The sequence below is a fragment of the Cydia pomonella genome, chromosome 16 (assembly GCF_033807575.1).
Source record: "Cydia pomonella isolate Wapato2018A chromosome 16, ilCydPomo1, whole genome shotgun sequence".
In the NCBI taxonomy this organism is placed as follows: Eukaryota; Metazoa; Arthropoda; class Insecta; order Lepidoptera; family Tortricidae; genus Cydia; species Cydia pomonella.
The window spans coordinates 17,335,634-17,363,403 of record NC_084718.1 but is presented as its reverse complement, the minus strand read 5'-3'; the positions used below and the strand labels follow the sequence as shown (position 1 = coordinate 17,363,403).

The 27,770-nt window shown below is 37.8% G+C and overlaps 2 protein-coding genes across 2 annotated transcripts in view; one reads left to right on the top strand and one right to left on the bottom strand.

Annotated features, from left to right (window-relative positions):
- Positions 1 to 1,371: 1,371 nt before the first annotated feature.
- On the top strand, positions 1,372 to 25,270 carry LOC133526102 (sodium-coupled neutral amino acid transporter 9 homolog). Its single transcript, XM_061862565.1, has 12 exons — positions 1,372 to 1,448; positions 12,810 to 12,887; positions 13,883 to 14,000; positions 14,519 to 14,607; positions 15,172 to 15,329; positions 16,073 to 16,234; positions 17,138 to 17,341; positions 18,086 to 18,282; positions 19,974 to 20,078; positions 20,233 to 20,301; positions 21,589 to 21,764; positions 24,148 to 25,270. Exons 3-12 carry the CDS (start codon positions 13,929 to 13,931, stop codon positions 24,317 to 24,319), a joined length of 1,404 nt encoding a protein of 467 aa, XP_061718549.1. The 5' UTR covers positions 1,372 to 1,448; positions 12,810 to 12,887; positions 13,883 to 13,928; the 3' UTR covers positions 24,320 to 25,270.
- Positions 25,262 to 27,770, bottom strand: part of LOC133526101 (phosphoglucomutase) — a 17,274-nt gene continuing 14,765 nt past the window's right edge. Inside the window, exon 11 of the mRNA XM_061862564.1 lies at positions 25,262 to 27,264. Within this exon, the coding sequence (XP_061718548.1) occupies positions 27,126 to 27,264 (139 nt within the window). The 3' untranslated portion in view covers positions 25,262 to 27,125. The remainder of the gene's footprint in view (positions 27,265 to 27,770) is intronic.

The window sequence follows — 27,770 nt, the reverse complement described above, 5'->3', positions numbered from 1 at the left end:
TAGTATAAAACTGAGTGATTATCTAGTATAGTATTTTAGTTTTAGTTTGGTATTTCAAAGTTAAATCTCATTTATGTAGGTAATTCATACTTTAATGTCTGACAACATTGTTTTGAGCTTTTTGAAAAATTTAGTTTTTGTCTAAGTAGTAATATGAAAATTTTCTTATAAACTATAATTTCATGTTAAATTCACTTCCTAAAAAAAATTATGTAAAATTACACTGAATCAACTTCACAAATGCAGACACTGTTTATTTCCATTTTATTAGTCATTGTAACAAAGGCGCTTAGCACACTGGATACGATTCGCACGTCGTTCCGATGTGCGAGCGGGGTGTCGCTATAATACGTGCATAGCTTTGTCTCGCTCAAACATCGGAGCGACAATAGTATCCAGTGCGCTAAGCGCCAAAGTCTGCATTACATATTTATTTCATGAATGTAAATAAAATAAATAATTGTTTTTGTTATATTCTGTCAGTATTATTTTGAATTCGTCAACCACATTTTCTTTAAACAACATCTAGTGCTTGGGGTAGGTAAATAAAAAAAATAAAAAAGTTTATTTCAGACATAAAAGTTCCTAAAGGTACTTAAGTACTAGATGTTGTGTAGATCTTTATAATAGATAGGTATGTATAATAGAAACAGGTCTAGTCTACCATTTAACTGAGATGAGTGAGATGACTCATGAGGCTCAAATGATGGATGGATAGAATGGCTATGCTGGCTCAAATCAGTCGTACGCGTGAAACCCTCAGTCTCACAACAGTCAACCATAATAAGATCTCCAGCCCACTCAATTACGTTACGTGGGTAAACTAGGTAGGTAATTACAATATTGTAAACCGAAATAGAAAATAATTCGATGAACACATTCGCTATCAACGTTTTCGTAGCGCTATGCTCGTAGTAGATCCCAGCGTTTTCCCGCTTTGTAGAGGAAAGCGACTACAAACAGAGAACCTGCCGAGCGAGTTCCCGGTACTCAATGTGTTTAATTCCCTAGTAATAACTTCAACTGCGCAAAATACTTGGATAGGACTGATAGGAGGTAGGTAAGCTCTATTAGATAGAGCTATCTCCTTTTTCTTTCAAGTAAAGTTTAGGTCCCAATATCTCTATAAAAATTCGTATGCTACACAACCATTTCAACGGTCAACCTAAAACATCAGAACACCACATTCATAGGTCATTGCCTCTTTAGATTCGCAATTCCCACCCTAAACACAACAAAAATGTCTTAAGTCCTTATCAATTCTTATAATACTTGAATATATTTCTTCTAACCAAAGAATAGATAAATCTGAAGTTTTACATTGTTTTTATCAGTACTTTATTGACCGCGGCCCCGTTCCTACACGTGATGGTCAAAATCAATGCGCGCAGAAACGTGAGACGTGACTCGCAGAGCTCCGGGAATTCGGCTTCTGACGACCATTTTGAGTGAGTTTTTTTTTCTGACCAAGAATCGGGGGTATATGAGTTCAGATTTAAATATGTGAATTTCTAACCTTTCATATGTGCATGCGTGGTGATCAAAAATCGTGGCTTCAAACCTATGTTGTGTTGTAAAGAGCAGAAAAAATTGTTCTCAAAAAATAAAAAATGTAAAAAGATGACAAAAAATTCGGTAAGGATTTTTATCATACACAGACAAGAGGTCAAATCTGAATTCCGAAGGGTTGAATAGACGCGTGCTATGATTCGAGTGAGTTTTATATCCTACGACATATATTTTTTCTCGGTTATTTCACGCTCCGGTAACTATAATTTTTTTTAAACAATTTTTTTTTAAGCTGAGTGTATTTTTCTTTCAACAGTCTCTCATCGAGACAATTCTATGAAACCCAAACACAATTAGGTTTCACAGAGTTCCTATGGCCACCTCCTATCTCCATCATCAGATCAGCTCCATGTCCATGTCATCATAATATTATTGTCCTCCTATATATCATATGTATGCAAAATTCCAGCTCAGTCAGAAATCGGGAAGTGAGTAAAATTAACTTCCACGAATGACACGAACTAACAGAGCAAGTTAAATAAAAGCTTGTAATTTATTCGTCCTAGAAAGAAAAAATAATAAGTAGGTAATGTTTTTCAACCTAGGTACAAATGTGTACATAAGACATGTACACCTAGTATTATTTCATTGGCATACCACGAGTAGGCTAAGTTATGGTCTGCCCAAACGGAACGACTGTTTTGAAATATGAAGGATCGTTAGAATTTCGTCCCGGTTTCAAACTTTTCGTATGTGTGGTGATCAAAAATCGTGGGTATTAAGTATATATTGAATTGACGATTTTAACCTGGGTCGTGCCGCCCAGAGCAGAAAATATAGTTCTCGTGAAAGCCGTAAATAGTTGACTAAACATTAGGTCAGGATCCTTATCAAATACTTATAGACGAAAGGTTAAAATTAAAGTATATACTTATCTACTATGACTAGATAGCTTTTCAATGAATAAGTATTAGTAGTATACATAGTTTTACATCTCTGCCTTCGTGTTTTGATATTTAGTAGTAGGTACATATGTTTTGCTGTCTTAGATACTTACAAATAAAAGCGCCTGAACTGTTCAGGCTGAACAAATTAAGTGAGTATGTTTAACAGCACTTTGCCAGCACCGTCATCAGTAGGTATTGTGCAAACAACGTGTTTGTGTGTTTAAGTGTTAGTACGTGGAATTATGGTACGTAGGTAATTAGGCTAACTAGGTACCTACTACCTAGTAATTTTTTTATAGAACAAGGGTTTAGAAGTAGCAAAGGGCATAGAAAAAAAAACCGGTCAAGTGAGAGTTCGTTTTACTCGCGCACCGACCGAGGGTTCCGTACAAACTTTGAATTATCTCGTGTAACTATAAAGGCGAAAGACTTTTGAACAGAAGTACCTATACTAAGTATATTTGTGTACAGCGCCATCTATCGGCAAATTATCTAACTAATGCGCGATGCAATGCACGTATGTTGGTTTTTCGAGGATAATTCTCTATCATATATGTAAACCGATTTCAAAAATTGATCTTTTATTTGAAAACGAGTGTATTTAATGTAATCTCATAGAAATATCCGGTGTAATAAACACGCGTAAAGTTGGTTAAATTGCAAACTAAAATTGGAAGGCATTTTAATTAATTAAAAAAAAGTTATCAAGATAGAGGTCTGATTATATTTTTTCTGTATAATTTATAGTAATGTTAATATGATGTAAAAATTTCTTAATTTTTCGTCGGTAAACTTCGGAGATATGGGAGGGTTGGGGGGAGGGGGGTTTCGGTATTTTTTTTCACATTTTCCTTCATAAATATTTTTTTTCTCTATGAAAAAAAAGAAAAATATGTTTTGGAATGTACAATTTGAGCTCTTTCAAATGATACCCCACTTGACCTACTCACTACACTTTAAAAAAATTGCCCTCTTCAAATTGGGCATTTTTCATAGTTAATAAAAAAAATACTTTCAATGTGTCTGGGTTAGCGTTGTTCATAACTATTCCAAATTTCAGATCGATAGCTTAAGTGGTTCTCGAGATATTTAGCGATGTGACAGGATAGGATTTTTTTGTCGCTGTCCGGATTCTATAGTTACTATGGTTAGTGTATGTCTACCTTAACACAAACAGAATATAGAATACCTATTTAAAACACGCTGCATATATATATAACTATATGTTACATAGGTATATCGTCGTCTAGTGCCTAACCTACTACATCAAACACATGCCTTATTATTGTGCTTAATACTTTGGGAATAAGTCAATCTGTGTACAAATTTATATTAGTTGCCTACCTATAATATTATTACATAAGATGTATTCTATTTGCGAGTTCCTGTAATTGGCTTTGTACTACTATCTAAAAAGTTTAATGTATTTTTTATAGCTGTTGGAATTCCTTGTATAAATAAATAAATTAACTCTAAGAAAAAAAAACCGGCCAAGTGCGAGTCGGACTCGCGCACAAAGTGTTCCGTACAATTATTTATAAAAACGCCAAAAAATTATGTTTGTTGTAAATATTAATAAAATATTAATATTACTTACAAATAAAAGCCCTTAAATATTAATTTTATTCTGTTTTTTGTAATTTGTTGTTATAGCAGCAACAGAAATACATCATCTGTGAAAATATCAACTGTCTAGCTATCACCGTTCATGAGATACAGCCTGGTGATAGACGGACGGACGGACAGCGAAGTCTCAGTAATAGGTTCCCGTTTGACCCTTTGGGTACGGAACCTTAAAAACGTTGCACCCGATTTTAGCCGCTGAAGATGGCGTTGTACGGAGATCTATGGTTACAGAATTTTCAAATGTCGTCTCGTCAAGAATCGGAGTGACTGTATTACGTACGGAGCTAGCGCCATCTACATTCGTTGGCAAATTCTAAGCACGACTTTGTCAAGGACTTTATACTATAGGGACCGTGCGCGGTGTTGGGTCTGCCATCTTGTGGCCTGAAGCAGAACCATAAACATGTACATTTACACGTCACGTGTTTTCTTGTGCATAGTAGGTTCTGCCATCTTGTGGCCTGAAGCAGAACCATAAACATGTACATTTACACGTCACGTGTTTTCTTGTGCATAGTAGGTTCTGCCATCTTGTGGCCTGAAGCAGAACCATAAACATGTACATTTACACGTCACGTGTTTTCTTGTGCATAGTAGGTTCTGCCATCTTGTGGCCTGAAGCAGAACCATAAACATGTACATTTACACGTCACGTGTTTTCTTGTGCATAGTAGGTTCTGTCATCTTGTGGCCTGAAGCAGAACCATAAACATGTACATTTACACGTCACGTGTTTTCTTGTGCATAGTAGGTTCTGCCATCTTGTGGGTTACATTGGAACAATAAACATCACGTTTACGCCTCGCGCCAAAAATCTGACAGCTCCTGTGCTGCCTCCTACAGTTCATGCACGCTCCCTATACTAATCAGATACTAATAGATTTAACCGATATTACCTACTGGGTATGTGAGTAGGTACGTAACTTGTCATAAGCAAATTACATAGATTTAACCCCATCTATAAATACAGTAAACACTAGGATGACGAAATATCGATTAGAGTTTCGTCATCATATGATATGTCGCAGTTTGCGTGTCAATTAATAAATCAAATAGAAGGTGCAGCGATAATTCATGCAAACAGATAAAGGATCACGTCAAAATGGAGGAAAACCGACTGTCGGCAGTTTTGTGTGCAATATAATAGCAGTACATCAGTGGCGGCGCGTCACAAATATTCGTAGGGAACCCGGAGCTGACTTTGCTTTCCTTTTTTCCATGAGCCGATCGTGAAAGTACTCAACGGGCTAAAATTAGACAAGCCGGTGGGAATCGAGTTCTTTGAACGGTCCGCCACTGCAGTACATAAGAAAATGTATATTAATTAAGGGAAAACTATAACTTTAGATCAATATTCTGCATTACTTGATATTGTTTAAAAAAAAGCGGCCAAGTGCGAGTCGGACTCGCCCATGAAGGGTTCCGTACTAATCCGTACCATTTATGACCTATTAAAAAAAAACTACTTACTAGATCTCGTCCAAACCAATTTTCAGTGAAAGTTTGCATGGTAATGTATATCATTTTTTTTTTGATTTTTCATTCTGTTACTTTAGAAGTTACAGGGGGGGGGGACACATTTTTTCACTTTGGAAGTGTCTCTCGCGCAAAATATTCAGTTTAGAAAAAATGATATTAGAAACCTCAATATCATTTTTGAAGACCTATCCATAGCCCACACGACGTATGGATTTGATGAAAATATATATATTTTTTTTTAATTTTATGACGTATTAAAAAAAAAACTACTTACTAGATCTCGTTCAAACCAATTTTCGGTGGAATTTTGCATGGTAATGTATATCATATATTTTTTTTTAGATTTTTCATTTTGTTATTTTAGAAGTTACAGGGGGGGGGGGGGGGGGACACACATTTTACCACTTTGGAAGTGTCTCTCGCGCAAACTATTCAGTTTAGAAAAAAATGATATTAGAAACCTCAATATCATTTTTAAAGATCTATCCATAGATACCCCACACGTATAGGTCTGATGAAAAAAGATTTTTTTAGTTTCAGTTCTAAGTATGGGGAACCTCCAAAATGTATTGTTTTTTTTTTCTATTTTTTAGGGTTCCGTAGTCAACTAGGAACCCTTATAGTTTCGCCATGTCCGTCTGTCTGTCTGTCTGTCTGTCTGTCCGAGGCTTTGCTCCGTGGTCGTTAGTGCTAGAAAGCTGAAATTCGGCATGGATATATAAATCAATAAAGCCGACAAAGTCTTACAATAAAATCTAAATTTTTTTTCTGCTTCAACCCTACAGTGTGGGGTATCGTTGGAAAGGTCTTTCAAAACTAATAGGGGTCTTCAACAAACAATTTTTGATAAAGTGTATATATTCGGAGATAATCGCTCCGAAAGAAAAAAAAAATGTCCCCCCCCCCTCTAACTTTTGAACCATAGGTCCAAAAAATATGAAAAAAATCGTAGAAGTAGAGCTTAAGAAAGACATTAAACGAAAACTATAGCGGACATGATCAGTTTAGCTGTTTTTGAGTTATCGCAGAAAGTTTCCCCTTCATAGTAAAAAGACTTACTTTAATTAGGTACTGATTATGCAAATTTGCCTATTTGTTTAACTCGCGTTACTCGCGTGAAAGGTACCGTTTCATCCCTTGGTTAACAATTTACTATACTTTAAGCTCCAGTTTAGCTTATTGTGACGGAAGAGTAACTACGGAACCCTACACTGAGCGTGGCCCGACACCTACTTATTTTATCATTAAAACCTATAAAACATTATTGGGTTTTATTACATAAATGTTTGTAGGGTTACTGGTAGGAATCGATATCGTACTCTCGTAATGAATCTATTATGCACCCAATTTGAGCACAATCTATCTGGCACGTGCTATACAACTCAGACAGGTATACAACACAGACTGCCAATTTTCATATCCTGTACTAAGTTCGCGCGCCGCATTCATTATTGTGACTAGATGCCGTTATGAGCATGAGCGAGGTCTTATTCCAAGACGCTGGCGGTTTGATATTCGTTAAAAACGAACGTAATCCCGTAAGCCGACACAGAAAGAATAAAGGATACCTACTTAAAAAACGACGGGCCAAAATTCTAAATCCAATGCGAGAAAATATAAAGAATGTAAGAGCGGTTTCAAATTAGCGTATTTTTTCTGCGCGTGCACGGTCGTTCCGCCGTTGCGCGCTTACACGCGCTTCTATTTCCCATTTGCGGCCCGATTCGAAGAATGAGATACGATTACGATAAGTTCTCATTTAGATATCGTTTGTATGTCGTATAATTGACAGAAGTAGTTCGATTCGGGAAACCAATGTCACTTCGACGTTAGAAATAAAATATCGTAGACAGATCTTATTGGGATCACAGCGGAATCGAAATAATCATAAATTTTGACATGTCCTTTGGTTATCAATCTTTTAAAAATCTTTCCAAGATCTTAAACGTGTCTTACTCATTCTTCGAATCGGGCCGCTAGTCTTTACGCGAATACACGGGCTTACAAAAACTTATAGGTGTGTATAAAACGCTATATCTCACCCTCACATACCTATACATTAATTGACGCCAACTATGACAAATATTGATACATGCGACTTTGTATTACAACTACTGGCCTTTCTCACTACTTGTCTTTGTTTATAGATAAGAACTTGAAACTGGGCTTCATCTGATTATAGGAACTATTTATAAACCAAATTAATAATTATGTTGCTAATCGTCATTCAAATAGATTCACGATCATATATTGCAGTCGTTGCTATTTTAATCTTATCATAATATTCAGAATATGTTACCTACCTACATATAGGTCCTTATAGATATCAGATGACATTCTGCTGACTGCTTTCCCTTACCATAACCAGGCCAGATTTTATTCAGAACTGTAAGCAATTGGATAGGATTTTTCTAAGAATCATTCAGATCCCCATCTAGGTACCTAGAGATAAGTTGATAACCGAGTTGTTTTTTTTTCAGTCTGATAAATGGGGTATAAATTACCCCCACAGTGTGGGGTGTCGTTGGATAGGTACTTCAAAACGAATAAGGGTCTCCAACAAACCATTTTTTGATAAAGTAAATATGATACTGACTAAGACTTACTAATAGCCCCCGTTTAGCTTATTCTGACGGACTGGTAACTAACGGAACCCTACAATCCATGCTCAGTAGCATAGCCGACATGCTCTTGGCCGATTTGTTCTCTAAAGCCGAGCACTGACTAACAGGCCGCCGGCCGATATCAGCCTGTCAGTTAGAACAATAATTGACAGTTCCGAACGACGGACCGGCCGATATCGTCCGGCGAACTGTTAGTCAGTGGTCGTCTTTACATCCCCGCCCCAGAAGCCCCTGGCGTCCGTTGGCTCGTTGGGTGGACGACATTCGGAAAATTGCGGGTCACTTCTGGATGCGATTAGCTCAGGACCGGGGCAAGTGGCGTACTAGAAGATAGGCCTATGCTCAGCAGTGGGCGATAAAGGGCTAATATGATGATGACGTCTTTACATCCGGGCGGTCTTCACATTAGATGTGAATCCACACAACGGAGCGCCATGCGGCTCTGCATCAATATGATAACCGCGTAAAAGTGATATCCACGTGAAAAAGGATAATGGATGTATGATATGAATTATGATCGATTTGGAATGAACCCAGAGCAAGGATCAAGGCAGGCGGCGGCGACGTCTCCGCTCGGCCCTTGAGTCATCGATACCTTTATCGGTCAATTTGTGCGTCATTTAACCCCGTCATTACTTAGCCCTGATAAAGTTACTAGGGGGATAATAATAAAGGACTAAGTACAACCAACCTACAGTCAGCATCAATAGTAGCAGATGAAACAACGCACCAAAAGTAAAAAAAAACCTAGTCAAACAACCCGTCCCGAGCCTCTTTCAGACGCAAAGGTGCCCATCACGCTCATCGCGTTGATCTATCAATAGACAGCCTCTGCATCAGGAATGCCCCGGAAAGAGGGTCATGACCTCTCTCCCTCAACCGCCGCCCCAATTCGCCCAAGAACATTTTGGTCTTTATTACTCTTCCGCTTAGCAAATAATCCCGAGAATTGGCGTAGGCACTAGTTTTTACGAAAGCGACTGCCATCTGACCTTTCAAACCAGAGGGTAAACGAGGTCTTATTGGGATTAGTCCGGTTTCCTCACGATGTTTTCCTTCACCGAAAAGCGACTGGTGAATATCAAATAATTTCCGAAAAACTTATTGATACGAGCCGGGGTTTGAACCCGCGACCTCCGGATTGCAAGTCGCACGCTCTTACCGCTAGGCCACCAGCGCTTTTCAATAAATGTTAGTGGTCTCAAAAAAGTGTCAACTAAAAATATATGCAAAATGAAACAGGTATAAGAAACGGCATTTAGTCGTTTAGTACTTTTGTGTACATTAGAACGTTTAATTTTTAAGCATAGCAGAATTTTGAGAGATGTTTTTTGGACCACCTACAATGGCGTCAACTGGTGAGCAAAAAACGGTAGCCCTCATTGTTCTACATTTAGGGGCACTTGCACTCGAGGTTAACCAGTTAACCTCTGGTTAGTGGAATGGAGCAAGTGGGCCTAGAAACATATCTCCTTTTGTTAAGTTATTAGAGAATGTTAGATACTTTTGACGCGCAGTCTGATCCATTATTTTTGATGCTGACTGTAAACCCAGCCGCAAAATTGCGTGACCGCTTTATGAGTCATTTTGATTCTGTAATATATAATCTGTGCCCTCGGTTCACTTGCACAAGTACTTAAATAATGCGAAGGTCTTTAAAAGCTAATTGTATATGGCGGTCTCTACGTCAAGGCCGGTCCATGGCATACCATGGTCCTACTGTAAGATTGTCCCTGGCTTGCGGCCTCGATCCCAGTGCCGGATTAACCATTAAGCAAAATAAGCACTTGCTTAGGGCACCACGTCTAGGGGGGCACCAAAATCGTAGGAAAAAAACGCGCAGGCTGCATCGCAGTCGTAGTACTTATGTACACGAAACTTTTTGTCGACTTTGACGTGTGCAAGTACCCATCTAATAACGAAGGGTCGTAATAGAGTGAGGACACGTAAGCACATCACCAACCCTGCGCGGAGGCCCTCAAAGCTCATAGCCAAAATATCTTACCGTCGTCGGGCTTGTGGCCAACCGATTTTTTCGACGTAGATTACCGATTTTGTAGCGAATTTTGCTCTCTTGCACGCCAGATGTGTCGGCCTGGCCGAGTTGCTGCAGAACCACGATCCTGCGACCTAATTGTCAAACTGTTATAAAGGGCCCCGCGAAGGCACAAAACCAAAAGCAACTTATTAAGCTTCGGTTTCCACTTAAGCCAAAGGCCGAGCAGTAGGGGAACCGTGATTACATAGGTTCGATTTCAAGCCACTCTTTTGCAGTTCGGCGTTAGGTCTTATGCGACGCTAGGCCTTCTACTTTGTGCAAACTGCCTTACTTTCCCTTAACATGGATCCGAATCTAAGCTGTCCTCTCTCGAAGCTGGGCGTTCTGCCTTGCTCACACCTCGCCATCAGTTGTATTGTATGATAACCCACCACGATCGGACGCTCCGGACGTTCAGCCATTCATACCTCGCCAATGGTCAAATTCAAATGCTTTCTTCCAGCTCGACCTTTGGCCTCATCCGTAAGCGCTGATCGAACGCTCCGCGCGTTCAGCCTTATGAAAAGCTCAGCCTTAGACTTTGCCTTTAAAAACACTGATTTAAACTTTCACGATTTAGGCCAATCAAATTAAATCCAAAAATAGCGTTTAGAGGAATTAATTCCCAGCAAGCTGGAAAATGTTTTAATACTTTCATTTCATTCTAAATGCGTGTAATCCAAGTTTGCTCCATCCCAGGGGGCATACATTTTGGGATCCTTAGGAGATATTTTTTTCCTTTCGAAACCACTTGATTTTGAAGGACATAGGACAGTTCGTGGATTAGACACTGGTAAGAAGGCGTTTTGGATTTTTAACATGATTTTACCAAAAATAAAAAATGTCGACCTTTTTATACAATTTAGACTAGGAATACATATTAGGGTACCTTCAATAAATCAATATGTTTTATTGCAAGAACATAATTAAATTACATTTCGGATCCTCAGATATCAGTTTTAATCATAATTAGAACAAATTTTACGCCGGACGTACCGTTTTCGATTTTCAAGCAAAAAAACTGAAAAAGAGGAAACAATTATGCACACCTCCTGGAATGGAGCAAACTCGGATTACACGCATTTTAGGACCAAATTCGAAAAAATCTAATTTTATTGGCCTAATTGTGACACATTATTATTTAAGAAAACGGGACTTAATCGCGTTTGATTAAGTTCTAAAATTACCTCCAACGTCTGATGTCGACTTTACCCAGTCTTCTCCGAGACCAAGGGGACCACGCCGTTTTTGAAACATCGGGTCAGTGGTAATTTTAAAACTTACCCTATTAAGTTACTAAGCTCCTACTGAAGCTCTGCCTTTGCTCTCACATGAATGAGCTTCGCAGGAAAGCTCTAGAGGTTGCAAAACCCTGTGCGGAGAACAGCCTATGCCTTTTATGTCTTCTCACACTTGGATATTGGTTGGCTCGCCTCCGGCCTTATGCGAAGCACGATCTTCAATTTGCTAACACTTGACCTTACATACTGTTGGAACATTACTGCTGCAGTACTGTCAATTTCCGTGATAAAATGATGTGTTGGATTGAAAATTCTATTCTCAGCAGTAATGCGGCAATAAACGTCACTCAATTTACCAATAAAATTCAATGTAATCTTGATGAGGGGGCACCATGGTCTAGAAATGCTTAGGGCATCAAAATGTCTTAATCCGGCACTGCTCGATCCCAATCCCGCTATAGGTCTATTACGGAAGGGGACGGCGGAATGAAACCAATTTGTATATTAAGGTTTGCCAACAGGTGCAATAAAAACGAAATAGGTACTTATAAATGACAAGTTATAAAATAAGATTGCTTGATCACCCAATTATACAGGTAAACACGGCATACATGTTACAGATTTTGCTTACATGTTTTTTTTTCCTAAGTACTAAATATATACAAGGTAATGCTGGAATTAGTAGAATTAATTATTGTTAAGTAAAAATGTTAGGTTAGCTACTCCACGTACAACCTACAGGCAAATAGTATACCTAATAGGTATAACCAGTTAACCACTGCGTTGCCAAAACGTCCACTCTTCTAAAACTCCACTTGTTTAAGTCAAAACATTGACCCATATCTGCGCAATAAACTGGCGATGGCCTATAAATCTCTCAGATTAGAGTATTTTTACTGTAGCTATAGCAACTTCACTGTTTATAAACATGCATCTCAATATATAAACAATGCAGATATAATATGCTGACGAGCTAGCCTCTCCACACTCGCTCGACGGTTCTGGGGAAGACCACGCCAAAACGATTTTTTAGTTTTTTGTTAATAAACCTAAGGTTACGTACGTTTGTATTCGATATTTAAAAGGTAATTGTTCATTTTTAGGGCGTCTGGTATGTAATACAGTTACAGTGTAGTGATTTTCTGGAAGTCTAGACAATTAATAGGTGCAGTGGGTTTAAGATTTGTTTAGGTGATTTTTGACGTATCAGATGATTTTGTTTTTAAATATTTTGGTGGTTAATAAAGTAGCGAGGTTTTTAAACATTGTGTAGCCAAACTTTCCGGTTACTAGTAATTTAATAAACAAATCAGGAATTATAAATATATTTTTTTTGTTTTTATAGATTATTTGGCAGTGGGGGTTCAGACCTTTCTGAAGACGAAAATTTATTTGACGACAGGCAACAGTCATACACTTATGCGTAAGTATAATTTATTATTTCAATTTCATTCTTAGACCGGTAAATTGTATTTTTTTTTTGTATTGTGATTCTAAATACCTACCTTTTAGTTTTTAAGCTTTTTGAATAAACTTTTCTTATTGTGTAAGTCGGAAAATTCAAAATAAAAGTACCTACCATTATTATAATTATATATGCGTGAAATTTTGATCAAAATATACTTGAGTATTTAAGGCAAATAAGTACATACTAAGCCCATTAGTAGTTTTATAGACGTGTTAGGACATTGAAAATATGTTACTCTTCACTATAGTTCAATTTGTGGTAACTGTGGTAAGTAAGTAAAGTAATCTATTCATTGTGTAAAATGCAAGCAACCCAAGGTTTCGGAATACTTACCTTAACATTGGGTCAACAAAATAACGTTTTATCTCAGTCGAACCACACATTAATGCGTAAACACATACTTATCTCAATAGTTATATACCTATATATGTAGGTACTCGAATATTTGCGTACATTAGTAGTATTTCGTTTATTGTATTTATAGTAACTTCGTCATAGTAAAGAAAAGGGTAAATTGGTGTAGAAACTGGTACGTCCTGGTAATTTTATTTTTTATGGAAACAAGAAAAAAACTATGCCATACAGTTAGCCTCGAAGTTAACGAAGTTTAAAAAAACAACGCGTATGTTCAACTAATTACATATACGGCAACAACTGACTACATAAACTTATTTTACATAAGTCTGGACTTGAGTTGTAGAGTCAGACCAAGATAACTTTGCAGCAATTTTTATAGCACAGACGTACGTACATGTGTTATTTAAAAGTCAAACTTCTATGAAATTATGCCGTTTTAATAAATTTATTTGTCAAATCTAACCTTAATGACATGACAATACGAGTTAAAACATGAATGACACGATATATATACCTACTTACCGCCCCAGGGATGTATAGAGAACTGTCATTACCAGTTGTCAAGTTGCTGAAATAGTGACTTTCATTCGCAGATCGGGGAGCAGCGTGAGCTTGGAGACAGGTAACTACAGGGAAACCATGGCGCGGGTAGAGGCGGCGCCGTTGCTGGGCTCGGCCCAGCCGCCATATAAGAGTATCACACACAGTCCGGTGAGTTTAGAACAGGTAACTTCAGGGAAACCATGGCGCAGGCAGAGGCAGCGCCGTTGCAAGGCTCGGCCCAGCCGCCATATAAGAGTAACGTAATACATAGCCCGGTGAGTTTAGAACAGGTAACTTCAGGGAAACCATGGCGCGGGCAGAGGCAGCGCCGTTGCTGGGCTCGGCCCAGCCGCCATATAAGAGTATCGTAACACATAGCCCGGAGAGTTTAGAACAGGTAACTTCAGGGCAACGATGGCGCGGGTAGAGGCAGCGCCATTGCTGATGGGCTCGGCCCAGCCGCCCTGTGAGAGTATCACACACAGTCCGGTGAGTTTAGAACAGGTAACTTCAGGGAAACCATGGCGCGGGTAGATGCATATAAAATCCGTCAGTTCTAGTCAATCACTGGTTCCAGCAGTGGGACACAGTGGACTCTGAATGATAACAATAATAAGTATATATATGCTATACCTATCATTGGCATGTATAGTTTGTGTATAAGTACGTTGTTTTATTATTTTCAGGACCCGACAAACACACTTTACGAGTATAAGAAGAAAATAGATAATTCAATCAATGTTGAATCGAAAAAACAAAGTTCTTTAGTTACAATGTAAGTATAAAAATCACATAGAACCATGACCCATAAGAAATCATTAAAAAAAAACCATTTACGTTTATGTATGTCTATACTCCATATACATTTCAAATGTTATTCGTTCCATACTTTTTTTAAAGCCTCTTATCGCTTATAGCTTATCGAATCTAACGGAAATTTTTCTATGAATATCATTTCGGGAGAAAACGGTTTCCACTAACTAAATCTTAACAAATCACTTTGATTTTGAAGTCGATCGCTTCAGCATAACATATTCTAGGTTTATCAGGATTAGGCGCGCTCAGGTGAGAAAAGCGCGCGGCGCCTCTGCCGAGGCGCGTCTACACTGGCCAGTTTGTGCGTGAGGAAATTGCCTCGCGCGTATGCTCGCTGAGCTTTTTTGTTTTGTAAATTTTGCCAAAAAAGGAAAAAACTCTATGAACCTAGTTTCTCATTGTGTCAATAACATACTAAAAAATCAAGGAGAATGGAAAATATTTAGAAGTGGAAAAACGTTTTCTCTTTTTGTATGGACGATAATGTGGTGTGCTTCCCTCTTAAAACTTGGCTTTGTTCCAGTTTTTCAGTATGGAACACAGTGATGGGCTCTTCCCTGCTAACCATGGCTTGGGGAGTGGAGCGTGCTGGTCTGCCAGCAGCGCTGGTGCTGGTCGCGTTGATGGCGGCCTTGTGTCTATACACCGCGTATGTTCTGCTTCGAGTCAACAAGCATCATGGCAAGTAATATCTACGGAAACAACCAATCTATGAACTGGTGCTAGGATAATCAGGCACACGGTTTTGAGGTCTTCAACCTACACAGATACCAATATTTCAGAGTGTTTTCGAAATGCTAGTAACAAAGTAAAGTGGAGACAAAGTGCTGAAGCAGTTACTAGGTCGAGAGGGACGAGGGTGCTGAAGACAAGTCACGCCACTCACGCCTCACGTCTACTCACATCATCAATGAATCCGCACACGCTCTTGACCGCAGGGTATCGCCAATAATCTAGGACTTCCCGTTTCTCAGTATGGAACACAGTGATGGGTTCTTCCCTGCTAACCATCATAACCATGGCTTATGTACTGCTCAGAATCAACAAACATCATGTTAAATATTCAAAAAGGATTAGGAATTAGGATATTATTAAACCTAGACTAGAATCTAGTCCGGTTTGCACGCTTGAAATACCATTGTCCGGGCGAGTTGGCTAGATGGCTTTAAAAGCGGATTTTGATGATGTCATTACGCGTGTCTCAGTATCATCTCCAACAGCATAGTAAAAGTTGGTGACGATTTTCGGATTTGTTCCATTATTGTTTCCATTAAGTATTTCATGTACAGCCAAGGTATGAAATATCGACACCGAAGGTGCAAAGTATATATATGTCTGCACGAAATGATTGTCTATATATTAAAGAAGTATATAATTAATACCTTTAGCAGAAATCTATTGAAGATGTTTAACTATTTCGACAGGTACAGTGACCTGTGAGGTCCCAGCTCTATGCCTGTCCCTCCTCGGGCCCTGGGCGGCGCGCGTGGCACATGGATTCAGTCTCCTAGTCCTCCTGGGCGCCAACGTAGTGTACTGGATCCTGATCACCAACTTCCTCTATTTCACTGTTAACTATTTAGCGGGTGAGTCCGGCTTGTATCTATTCAGGTAAGTTCCTCATTCATTGTCTCTCACTCATGGGTTAGGCGGCACGTTTGGTGCATGGATTCAGTCTGCTAGTACTTCTTCGTCTGCGCGCGCACTGCTGCAGCAGCTGCTGCTAGGTCCCGGCAGAATACCAGTGCTGCAAAGCTGCAGCATATGTTGAGACGGCGCCTTTTCGCGACTACACAGTCGTGCCAAAAAAAATCTAGTAGTTATTAATTAGTTTAGTCCAGCAACTACAGCAGACCTAAGTTTTAGTTTTATTTTTTAATAAAAGTTTTTTTTTTTGTCACGATAATATTTTGAAATAAAGTTTTTATCCATTCGCCGGCGCCAAAGTAGTGTACTGGATACTGATCACAAACTTCCTCTACTTCACCGTCTATTACTTAGCAGGTAAGTCCAGTATGTATCTATATGAGGTGTAACTGTAAGTTCCCATTCTTTGTCTCTCGCTCATGGGTAAGGCGGCGCGTTTAGCGCATGGATTCAGTCTGCTAGTAACACATAGTGTTCTGGATATTTATCACAAACTGTCACACACTGTCAACTTTTTTGCGAGTGAGTCCAGCTTGTATCTGTTGAGGTATAAGAACTCTTGTCTTTCAATCTGGGGTTTGTGGATACGCGTCGCGCCCGGTTTAACTTTTTTGGTACTTCTGAGCGCTAACGTAGTATATATACTACACGTCATTAACTGCCTCTAATTCATCGTCAACTATAGCAGGTGTTCAGCTTGTTGTCTAATTATATACAATATAAACTATTTAAACATAGTTGACAACCCTAAAGATAGGTATATATTATAGATATTTTTTCCTGTTTTTTTTGTAATATGTAAGGGAACGTATTTTTATTATTATTATATAATTTTTTCACAGACCTCTCCAGTCCAAACGCGACCTATCCAACAGCGCTGCTCTGCCCAAAGCAAGGTGGCGTCAACGGCTCCCTGTTAATACCCGAGCCCCACGACTCCAGTTACTGGGGGCTCCACACCACGGTGCCTTTTTACGTGGCACTACTCGTTTTCCCACTGCTCAATTTTAGCAACGTGTCTTTCTTCACCAAGTTTAATTCACTGGGTAAGTCACTTGCACCATACAAGACTTTCTTTTAGTACTTCTATCCGTTACTAGATGGCGCTACAAGTACTGTCATTTTCAAGGACGCTAGTGAATGGAATCCACACCACGGTGATTATTTATATGGTATTCCTTGTATTCTTTATAAATTAAAATTATTCATTTTCGTGAAATATACAGGTGTTTATAAAGTATAATAATAAGAAAAACAAACAAGTACTTTTTTTATGCATGTTCTATAACACACAAACAATTGTAATTGTAAATGTAAAATATTATACTATTATTATTAAATATTATAATATTTTACATTTACAATTGTTTCTGTCTTATAGAACATGCATAAAAAAGTACTTGTTGTTTTTCTTATTTTTTCGCAACTGTATTAAAAATCGTCGTTCGATACATGTGCGGAAATGTCATTCTTCACTCGTCCCAAGTCTTAGTCTAAAATATCTCGGTACTCGTGAAGTAATGACATACTTTCCGCACTAGCATCGAAATGTACCTACTATTGTGTAAAAACCTAAACTGTTACTTTACGCTAGGGCTTGACAAAATGTTCACATGACTGTATCGATAACTCGTCGGTATATTATTAATTAGACATTTTTGCAACAGTTCTGCCTAAGGAGATTTTATTCCTTGCCTCTACCTTCCATAATCTTAATATTATTGAACAGGTCCTACACCCAGGCGGCGACAGTCATGCAGGGTGCGATTAATATGCCCTTTCTTTCACAGGAACTCTTTCTGTGGTCTATCTGCTGATCTTCGTGATAGTAAAAGGCTGGGGTTGGGGCATCAACGTAGCCCCGACGCCCGGGGAGCTCCCCGCCAGCACGGACGCGGCTGTCTTGAGTGGCATGCTGGCGCTGTCGTTCTATATCCACAATATCATCATCACTATTATGAGTAATAATGAACGGCAGGAAAAAAACGTAAGTAATTTGTCAAGAATATTTTTTATCATTATTTCTCTCTCCTGGTCACTAGATGGCGTTAGGAGGAGCATCTACGTAGCCCAAAGTAGTTTTGTGCGGAGTGTTGGCACTGTCATTAATAATTAGCGGCATTAATAATTAGAATCAACAATTCTTAAATTCATCGCCATGGAATAAAGAAAAGATTGCTTCACGTGTAAAAACGAATGCTAGTATAGTATATACACGATTTTATCACGAAATTAAAGACAGAATATCTGACTATTTTATTGTATTGTATGGGAATTGTCAAATGACTTAATGTTATTTGTAACTAGGAATAGGAACAAACTAATTTTATTAAATTATTTTTTTGGTTTGTTGTTTAGACATTGTCATTTGTCATTTTTTTTAAATATATGACAATATCAATTTATAATTTAATGTTATTTGTCTTAAATCAAATGGCCCAATCCGAAATCTTGCTCTAAGTTTTTCGCTGTCTTCTAGTATATTACGGGTAGAAACTGATAGTGTTAGCTTAAACTGGGCAAACACAGGTAGTCAAGTAATTCCATTCTTTAGGGTTTGAACTACCCTTTCCTATTAGTGCGAAAGAGACAAAAAAGGTTGTCGGTAAGTCGTTATCACCGAACCAACAAAAGACTCTAAAGCTGCCATTGATATAATTGATTACGTGGAATTTTTCTATAGCGCATCGCATAATAAAATTATAAATAAGACCTTTTATAACCATTTTTATTAAAAAGTACTACTATACAATTCGTACACCAGCACGGATGTCCTGCCACTGCCAATACTTTATCTTATTTTTGTATTTTGTACCGTAAAAATTCATTTAGCGTTACAAATGATCAAACTAACACAACACCACATTATTTGATTTGATGTCAATTCAACCGGTTTAGGACCGATTTATACCCTTATAATGAATAAAATATGCAACTTAGGTAAATAAAAAAAAAACGAATAAAACCGAAACCGGTTTTTTCAAATTCTAAAAACCCGGTTTTGGGTTTTCCGTCAAAAAATCGGTTTTAACCGGTTTTTTCGGTTTCGGTTAAAACCGGTTTGCATTCCCTACCCACTTCCCATAATTTGATTGAGCTGAATCTATACATACATATTCTAGTTGGGTGGCAATGTAATATTATGATACCATCGAGCTGATCTGATGATGGACACAGGAGGTGGCCATATGAACTCTGTGATGAAACAACGTAACCTTATTGTGTTCGGGTTTGTTAGAATTGCCTCGATGAGTATTAGTTGCCTATTGAAAAACTTATTGTTTTGCATCTACTGGTCACTAGATGACGTTACTAGTCGAAAGGCTTGGGGCATAAATGTAGCTCAGAGTAGTTTTGATGGGCGTGCTTGTATTGATTTCCTTTAAACATAAAATTATCATTGCAAGTTAAAAAAATAATAATAATCTATGGCATAAAAAGTAAGGCAATCCATCGAAGCTCACTTTTGAATCACTATTTTGCGTCTAGTGGTCATTAGATGGCGCTAGTAGTAATCTAACTTCCAACAAGCACGAAGTTAGTTAAATATGAAAAAAACTGGATGAGATAGTATACGAAACCAATTAATCGGGTTAAAGTTCTTAGATTCTACATCTTAGCTGTAATAAGTTTGATTCACAATGTTTTAAATTAAACTATGACAATCTTTATTTTCAGGGCAGAGATTTGACGATAGCATTTGTGCTAGTAACCATGACGTACCTCTTAGTGGGCGCAGTATTTTACATATGCTTCCCTCTTGCCAAGTCCTGCATTGAAGATGTAAGTTTAATAGATATTTATACTACATAATTATTAGGTATTTTTTGGAATGATTATTTACGAGATTTGAAAATGTATTCGTAATTCGAGTCTTTACAGTAGGTATTATACATAGGCTACCTACTTTTGACTTTATTGCGTATTTTGTTTGCAGAATATACTAAATAACTTCGAAATGCACGATACAATGACTGCAGTGGCGCGGGCGCTGCTGCTATTTCAAGTAAGTTCAAATAATAAATATTTTTATAACTCGTCATATAATTCAATATTTATTTGTTTTACAAGGGGGCAAAGTTGTTGTTTAACCGCTCGTGCTAATATTGATACCCTAGCAAGCGAAAGATTCGTAAATTCAACCACTCGCTACGAGTGGTTCGAGAAGTGGAATCTTGAGCGTTGCGAGGGTTTCAAGGCACGAGGGTTAAACAAACTTTGCCTTCGAGTGAAACACAAAATTTTTCACCACACCAACGCGAGAAAAATACTACGTATAAAATACCAAAAAAAAAACTAAACAAAATCAAATCCAAAATGAACGTAATAACAAATGTATCATTCAAAATCATCATTTAAAAGTCAATTCTACTAGCTAACATACGGGAACTACTCAAAATTTGCATCTCCCTGCCCCACATGTGGATAAAATGCAATTTCTCATTTGTTTTTGAACTATCAAGAGTATCCACCAAGAGGGCCTTTACCAGTTGGTGTGGTGAAAATTATTTTGCCCTGTAACGCGCAGCGTATCTGAGGAGGAAATATAAATTACGATACTCTGCTTTGCCGTAACATGGCAGTATCGTAGCCTATATATTCGACAGATAGATGGCGCTGTACTACCTCATAATACATCCGATGAGGACTCTGTTTATAGTTACGAGACAGCCAACTATACGGTAGTGCTGCGGTATTATTCCCTATATCATTCATTTCAACGTCTGATTGGATAGCAAATTTTGCTAACGGCATGCGAGAGTCCAGCCTCAATATATAAGTACATGGCAGCATTGACGCTATAGGCACCAGTCAAAAACACTTAATTATGTACAGTAGTGTATAGACGTTTCGTGCGCTTACGTCATGGTGACGTCACTGATAGTTACAGTCAGTCGATGTTAGACCGGTGAGCAGCGCGGTTGTACCACGTGATGTTTGTGTTGCGGAACCGTTGGAAATACATTATATCGTATGATTTACTGAGGTAAATACAGTACTTTACAATGTACTTATTTGAAAAAGTCTTCGATTTTTTCGTTCTTTTTCTCCATGTCCGCAAAAGACGTCAACTGACGCGCTAGACTACAGCCCAATTTCAACCTTTGTACATTCAAATAGTTCACGCTGAGCGCCGAGCACCGTAGGCGTGGCGTTCATAGGGTTAAATATTAACTTTCGTTAATTTAATCTGTTATTCATTATACAAATATAGCCACAGCTTATGTGTTTGTAATGTGCTGCTATTCCAGGTTTTAACCCTGTTACCTACTTCAAAGTGTTTATATTTCAGGTAATAACCGTGTACCCACTCGTCGCCTTCATGCTTAGATCCGAAGCGCTCCTTCTTCTACCAATCAGTAACATAAATAAATCACGCACCAGATACACTGTTGCCATTAATGTGGTAATTGTATCAATGTGCGTCGCTGTCGCCTGCCTGTGTCCTAACATAGGGACGATTATTAGGTGAGTTTAGTCATAGAGATATAAGTAAGCATACGCGGAAAAAATAGTTATGTAAAATTTACAGATAATTTGTAAAATTTACAGAGAAATCTGTAAATTTAACACATATCTCTGTAAATTTTACAAATTATCTGTAAATTTAACATAACTGTTTTTTCCGTGTACTAGAGTACTATTACTATACTAGAGTGCTTACCCGTACATCAGTTTTCAAAATGGTTATTATTTTCGTAGTCGACATCTAGCGTCGAGTAGCGGATTTATCAATACTGCTACTTGGCATATGTGTAACGGTAAAAGACATATCTGTAATGATTCAATGTTTTTTAAAAACAATAATAACTGCATCAATAAATTGCTCTGATTTTTAGATTGAGATGATATTTGTAAAACTTGACGATTTAAAAGTGCTTGTTGCTAGGCCTATTTGAATAAAGAATATATTTATTGACTTTTACTTTGGCAATATATGTCGTGACGAACAAAAAGAGTTAAGTATTTCTAACTATTTTCAGCTAATTGTCATATTAGTTGTAAATTGTTGAGCAATACACGTTTCGTCAGTCGCGACATCTAGTATCAAATAGCGGTACTGATAAATCCGCTACTTGATCCTAGATGTCGACTACGAAAATTATAAGCGTTTTGGTAAGAAAACTGATCTCTGGAGAGAGCTACAGTGCTCACTTATTTCTCCATGGTTTAGTCCTAAAAAATGTTTACAAGCGAGCACACAAACATGGGCAAACATGTCACTTTGTATTGTCGATCGTCGGTAAAAGACGTCTACAACAAGGCCATATACATAGGCGGAGGCGCGTACGGATGACTTTTATGCCATCAGGCGCAAAAGAATAGCGTCTCTGCTGACACGCGTGCGCGGCAGTAGCAACAGCCTCCTAAGGACGTTGGCTGAACGCCTTGATTGCCATCTCACGAGCTACTGGGTAGACGTGTTGATAGGCAAGGCTAAATGAGCTGGATGATTTAATTTTAATTTAGTTTTATGTAAATTAATTGGTACTAACGTAGGGTGTAAGAATTTTTTTTTTGCTGTTACTAACAAAATTTTATGGATCCTATCGGTCTGAAATAAATGATTTTTATTTTTATTTTTATTAGTGTAAGCCGACCGGTTTCCTAATAGCAGCTTTTTGAAATTCCCGAATTCCTGCGGCGGTTGCTTCTTTTAACTTTGCCGACCCTGAATGTAAACGCACCGTGCAGTGTATTAGTGAACTGTGTGAACTATAGTCATCTAAGCTCTAAGATACCAGGTGAAACGTTTCCCATAAATTGGCACAAACACTGTTGTTTACGAAAGTAAAAATCGTCAAAATCGATCAACATTCCAACTCAAAGTACAGGCCGTATTGAAGTTGCTGTCCTCAATATTGTCAAAATCAATTTTGTATATGCATACATACATATGGGGTAAGCAGAGACCTCGGATTTCCAATTTTCCACTTGTTGCGGTCCTGACATGTACCTCTTTCGGTTTCTTAACTTTCATAACCTTCCTCATACACGCTCACCGGTTTAGGGTGCTCTTGACCTGGCCTTTCTTCATGATTTCCCCGATTTGATCAGAGAAAGTCCGCCGAGGACCCCTTCCAGCTCCCTCTACTACTTCTCCCTTATACACTCTCTTTGTTAGCCTTCTTTCACTCATTCACATTTTGTATTAATTATAAACTTCTGTAAACGGTCGGGTGAGACTCAGTTCGAGTTCAGGGAGAGGTTCACTAGCCCACAGCCCTGCCAACTGATCTACCGTGGTTGACCCGATGACAGCTAATCCATCATATCCCTCATCTACCATAAAAGCATTACACTTAAACGGTCACTGAAGCTTCAAGTCATATTGGAAATTCACCAGTAATGATTCACTATTTTCATAAACAAGTAAGCATAGGGTGCTCACTCCATACATCAGTTGTCTCACTAAAACGTTATATTATTTTCGTAATCAACATCTAGCGTCAAGTAGCGGATTTATCAGTATCGCTACTTGACACTAGATGTCACGCCTGACCAAAAGTGTATTGCTCAACAATTTACAACTAATATTACAAGCAGAAGGTTAATCCGGTTATAATATTAGCTGAAAATTGTTGAGCATTAGGCTTTTAGTTCGTCACGACATCTATTGTCAAGTAGCAGTACTGATAAATCCGCTACTCGACGCTAGATGTCCATTAGGAAATAATAAGTGTTTTAGCATAGAGAAATAAGAAGTAATAGAGTACTCACTCCATACATCAGTTTTGGTACTTTTACTTCTTATTTCTTTATGGTAAGAAAACTGATGTATGGAGTAGCACTCCATGCTTGCTTATTTCTCTATGCCATTTTGTATTCTCAGTATTGGCATCTATTTCAGATACACGGGAGCCATAAGCGGCCTGGTGCACGTGTTCGCGCTCCCCGCCGTCCTGCGCGTCCGCTCGCTGCAGCTGCGCGGCGAGCTGACGCGCGGGAAGCTGCTGCTGTACTGCCTTATTGTCGTGTTTGGAGTCGTCAATTTGGTCATGCAGTTTTTTATTAAGGAGTGATATTCAATATAGCCGTGCGTGGCAGCTGTTGGCGCAGTTAGTTGACCGAAGCGTTCGCGAAACCGAGCACATTGTTTTCATATGTCCAGATATTCTCCTCTACAGGTCGCAATTCTCAACCGATTCTCGTGAAATTTTGTGACCAGTTTCTATAATGAAATAGGTTTTTTTTGTCAATTCAGTTTTTGGAATATTTTCAAAAGCGTAATTTGGCATAAAGGACTTAAGCACCAATAGGGTATATGACGCTTAAGAAGATTGTGAGTTCACTGTGATAATAGTCATTCCCACGTAATCCCACGAACTAAGTATTTTTCACTTTAACATTTTCTAAGCTTATCCACTAGTTAGTTTTGCTGGGAATTTTCCGCAAATCGAAAACCACTGTGCCTATTTTTCATGACAAATGAGGTAACGGTATATTTGTACCTTCACCTTGTATTGTGCAATAAATATTAAATAAATAAATAACGGTACTCTAGCCACCCCAGCTCCTTCAGGAAACCTAGGAATGTCTTCAGGTTGCTAACTGCCTAATTTGGTGTGCACGGAGTCCCTAGGTATCTGATTTGTTATCGCAGTACAGTCGCTATCGGATATATTGGAGCGGTCAAGTTGGTCAAAAATATCTGAACATGCAGTGTTTGTGTAGGTATGTTTGTATTTATGTAGTTCATAAGTAATTAGTTTGCTATTCTTTTTAATTCTTTGATTTTGTTTTCTCTCTCTGCACCAATTGTAGGTATCTCTGTTTGGCCCTATGGTTGACTGGTAGAGAATGCCTTTTGGCACTGAAACCGTCATTTGTACATTGTTGTATATATTTCGTGCAATAAAGTTTCAATAATGAAAGAATATGGATAAAAAACTTAGAAAATATTCCATCTAGTCATATTCTTTAAAATAAAGGTCGTGTTTTGTGTTGATAAAATAAAACCTCCATTAAACATATGTACTTATTTTTATTTTGTAAAATAAAGTTCAAAACAATGTTATTCATTTGGTAACAGATAACCGATATAGAAACACTTTTTTTAATATTGCAACTTGCGTCCCATAATGTTACAAATTATTATTAAAAATATTATAACTTTAAATATAAATCGTGAAAAACATTCGTGTACCTAAAAGTATATATTAAAAATTAGGAAGTTCATTCACATTAGTAAAATATTTCAAAACAAATATTTAAGTCTGACCAAGGTAACTCGGCAGGGCATTTTATGTGTGGTAATGTCATCATTAATGAAATTTCGATGACAAATATGAAGGTTAAAAACACACTGTTCTATTCAAGTCGCTTAAAATAGACTTACATAATTTCAGATTTTCTAAAATATTAATATTAGTTAAATGATTGCGATCCTCAACAATTGTTTTTTTTTTTATATAAATATTCTTTCTAATCTCTGAGTCGTTTAACTTGAAGAGTTTAAAGGTCGCCTATGAATTTAGCCAAAATACTAACCCCCTTATTCATAAACGTGTACTAAAGTTACGATGCCGTTAATCATCGTTTGTCCCTTTCCATCATACCAATACGCCGGAAAGGGACAAACGATGATTAGCGGCATCGTAAATTTAGTACACGTTTATGAATAAGGGGGTAAGGGTCGGTCGTACCAAACCATCTGTCACCGTTAAATATTTTGCTTATTACATATCTTATACAATCAATGTAAAGCCTGACCAGTAACATATGATTACGCGCCATATTGCGGAATTTCATAGGAACTAAATTTTACATATTAAACTGAACTGTAGAATTGGAGTGGCAGGTCGTCGACTCCCAAAGCATTATGTCATTTAAATTCCAAAGATTAATTTAAATAAAATCAAAATTCTAATAACTCAAACACGTATGCAACTTGAAGAGTTAATGTTAGTATGTCTCACGACATTTTAAATTCGATTGTCACCATATACACCGTGTTATTATTGAATTCCTTTAACTTTGGGGTATCGGTATGTTAAGGGAAACTAAACGTCATAGTTAATAAAATATATTTTTTTTTATAAAAAGTAATTAAATGTTGCATATAGCGTTGTTGTAACACGGGCATTACATTTAACTAATCCAAACATTTGAAAAATGTGAGATATCAACGTCATTTGGAACATCAATCGTCCGAGATAGTATTTACGTTTAGTAGCAAATGTATTATCTCACACTAAACACTAATCAATCAATATGTAAACAGGCCCTAAGGCAAGTGTACACGCTTGTAAGGACCTTATAAGATAAAAATTAAATATTGATTATCTCCGGTGTCTTTGAGAAAGTTACTTAATTTAAGCTCAGGGATGCACCCTTGAAATTAAGGAAAAAAAAAACGGTGACATGAGAATAACAGCGCCCTCTTGACAATGATCATATATTTCTAGCCGGGCTTTATCTTTGAGACAACCAACCGTTACAAAGAATGGCACTAAAAAGTTAATTCACCAATACAGTTTTGACCAAATACATTAGCTTAGCCGATATAGTATTTCTTTGATGTTTTTTTTTTTTTTTTTTTATAAATATTATAGGACATTATTACACAAATTGACTAAGTCCCACAGTAAGCTCAATAAGGCTTGTGGTGAGGGTACTTAGACAACGATATATACAATATATAAATATTTATAAATACTTAAATACATAGAAAACAGCCATGACTCAGGAACAAATATCCATGCTCATCACACGAATAAATGCCCTTACCAGGATTCGAACCCGGGACCATCAGCTTCGTAGGCAGGGTCACTACCCACTAGGCCAGACCGGTCGTCTGATGATGTGGAAGCAAACTTGAAAGGTGAGTTACGTGATGACGGTGGGCGCGTCGCGGCCGGTGTGGTGCTGCAGCCGCGCCAGCTGCAGCGCCACGGCCACCAGCGGCCGCAGCATCACTTGTGCGTCGCCCAGCACGTCCTTGGCTTCGTACGAGTCGATGTACAGTCTGAAATGTTCAATGAAGTCTCTAATAGTCTGCTAAACCATATGTTCAGAAGAAAAAGGCACACCATTCAATCCTTTGAGACTGTATTGATCTAATTTTTAAGCAAATTTGGTCGTGTTCACGATATTTAAGACTTGCTTATATTTTTATAAAGTAGCCACTGTATGCAGGGATCGGAACCGGTTTTTTGCAAAAACATCGAAATAACCATATATTTCGGTTTATTTTATACTCAAAATGTAGGACTCAGTTGTGTTTTTAGATAACGACTTCGTATTATTAGATTGCCCGATTGGGAATGAAATAATTAACAAAGAACGAAAAAATACCGTTTTCGTTCCCATAGAAAAAATACCGGTTTCCGATCCCTGACTGTATGTAATTGCATGATTTATATAGTACTGTAAATTGTATTTTTTCTTATGTAATGCATGTTCATTTTGAGATGTAATGTTTTGGAAAGATGTGTCCCGCCGAGTTTCTTGCCGGTCCAATTGAATTTAAAT

What these genes read in the sequence shown, in the direction of transcription:
- LOC133526102 (XM_061862565.1), top strand. Translation starts at nt 13,929, where the DNA reads ATGGCGCGGGTAGAGGCGGCGCCGTTGCTGGGCTCGGCCCAGCCGCCA. An exon ending in CACTGTTAACTATTTAGCGG is followed by an intron (nt 16,235 to 17,137) that starts GTGAGTCCGGCT and finishes ATTTTTTCACAG; the next exon opens with ACCTCTCCAGTCCAAACGCG. An exon ending in ATGAACGGCAGGAAAAAAAC is followed by an intron (nt 18,283 to 19,973) that starts GTAAGTAATTTG and finishes CTTTATTTTCAG; the next exon opens with GGCAGAGATTTGACGATAGC.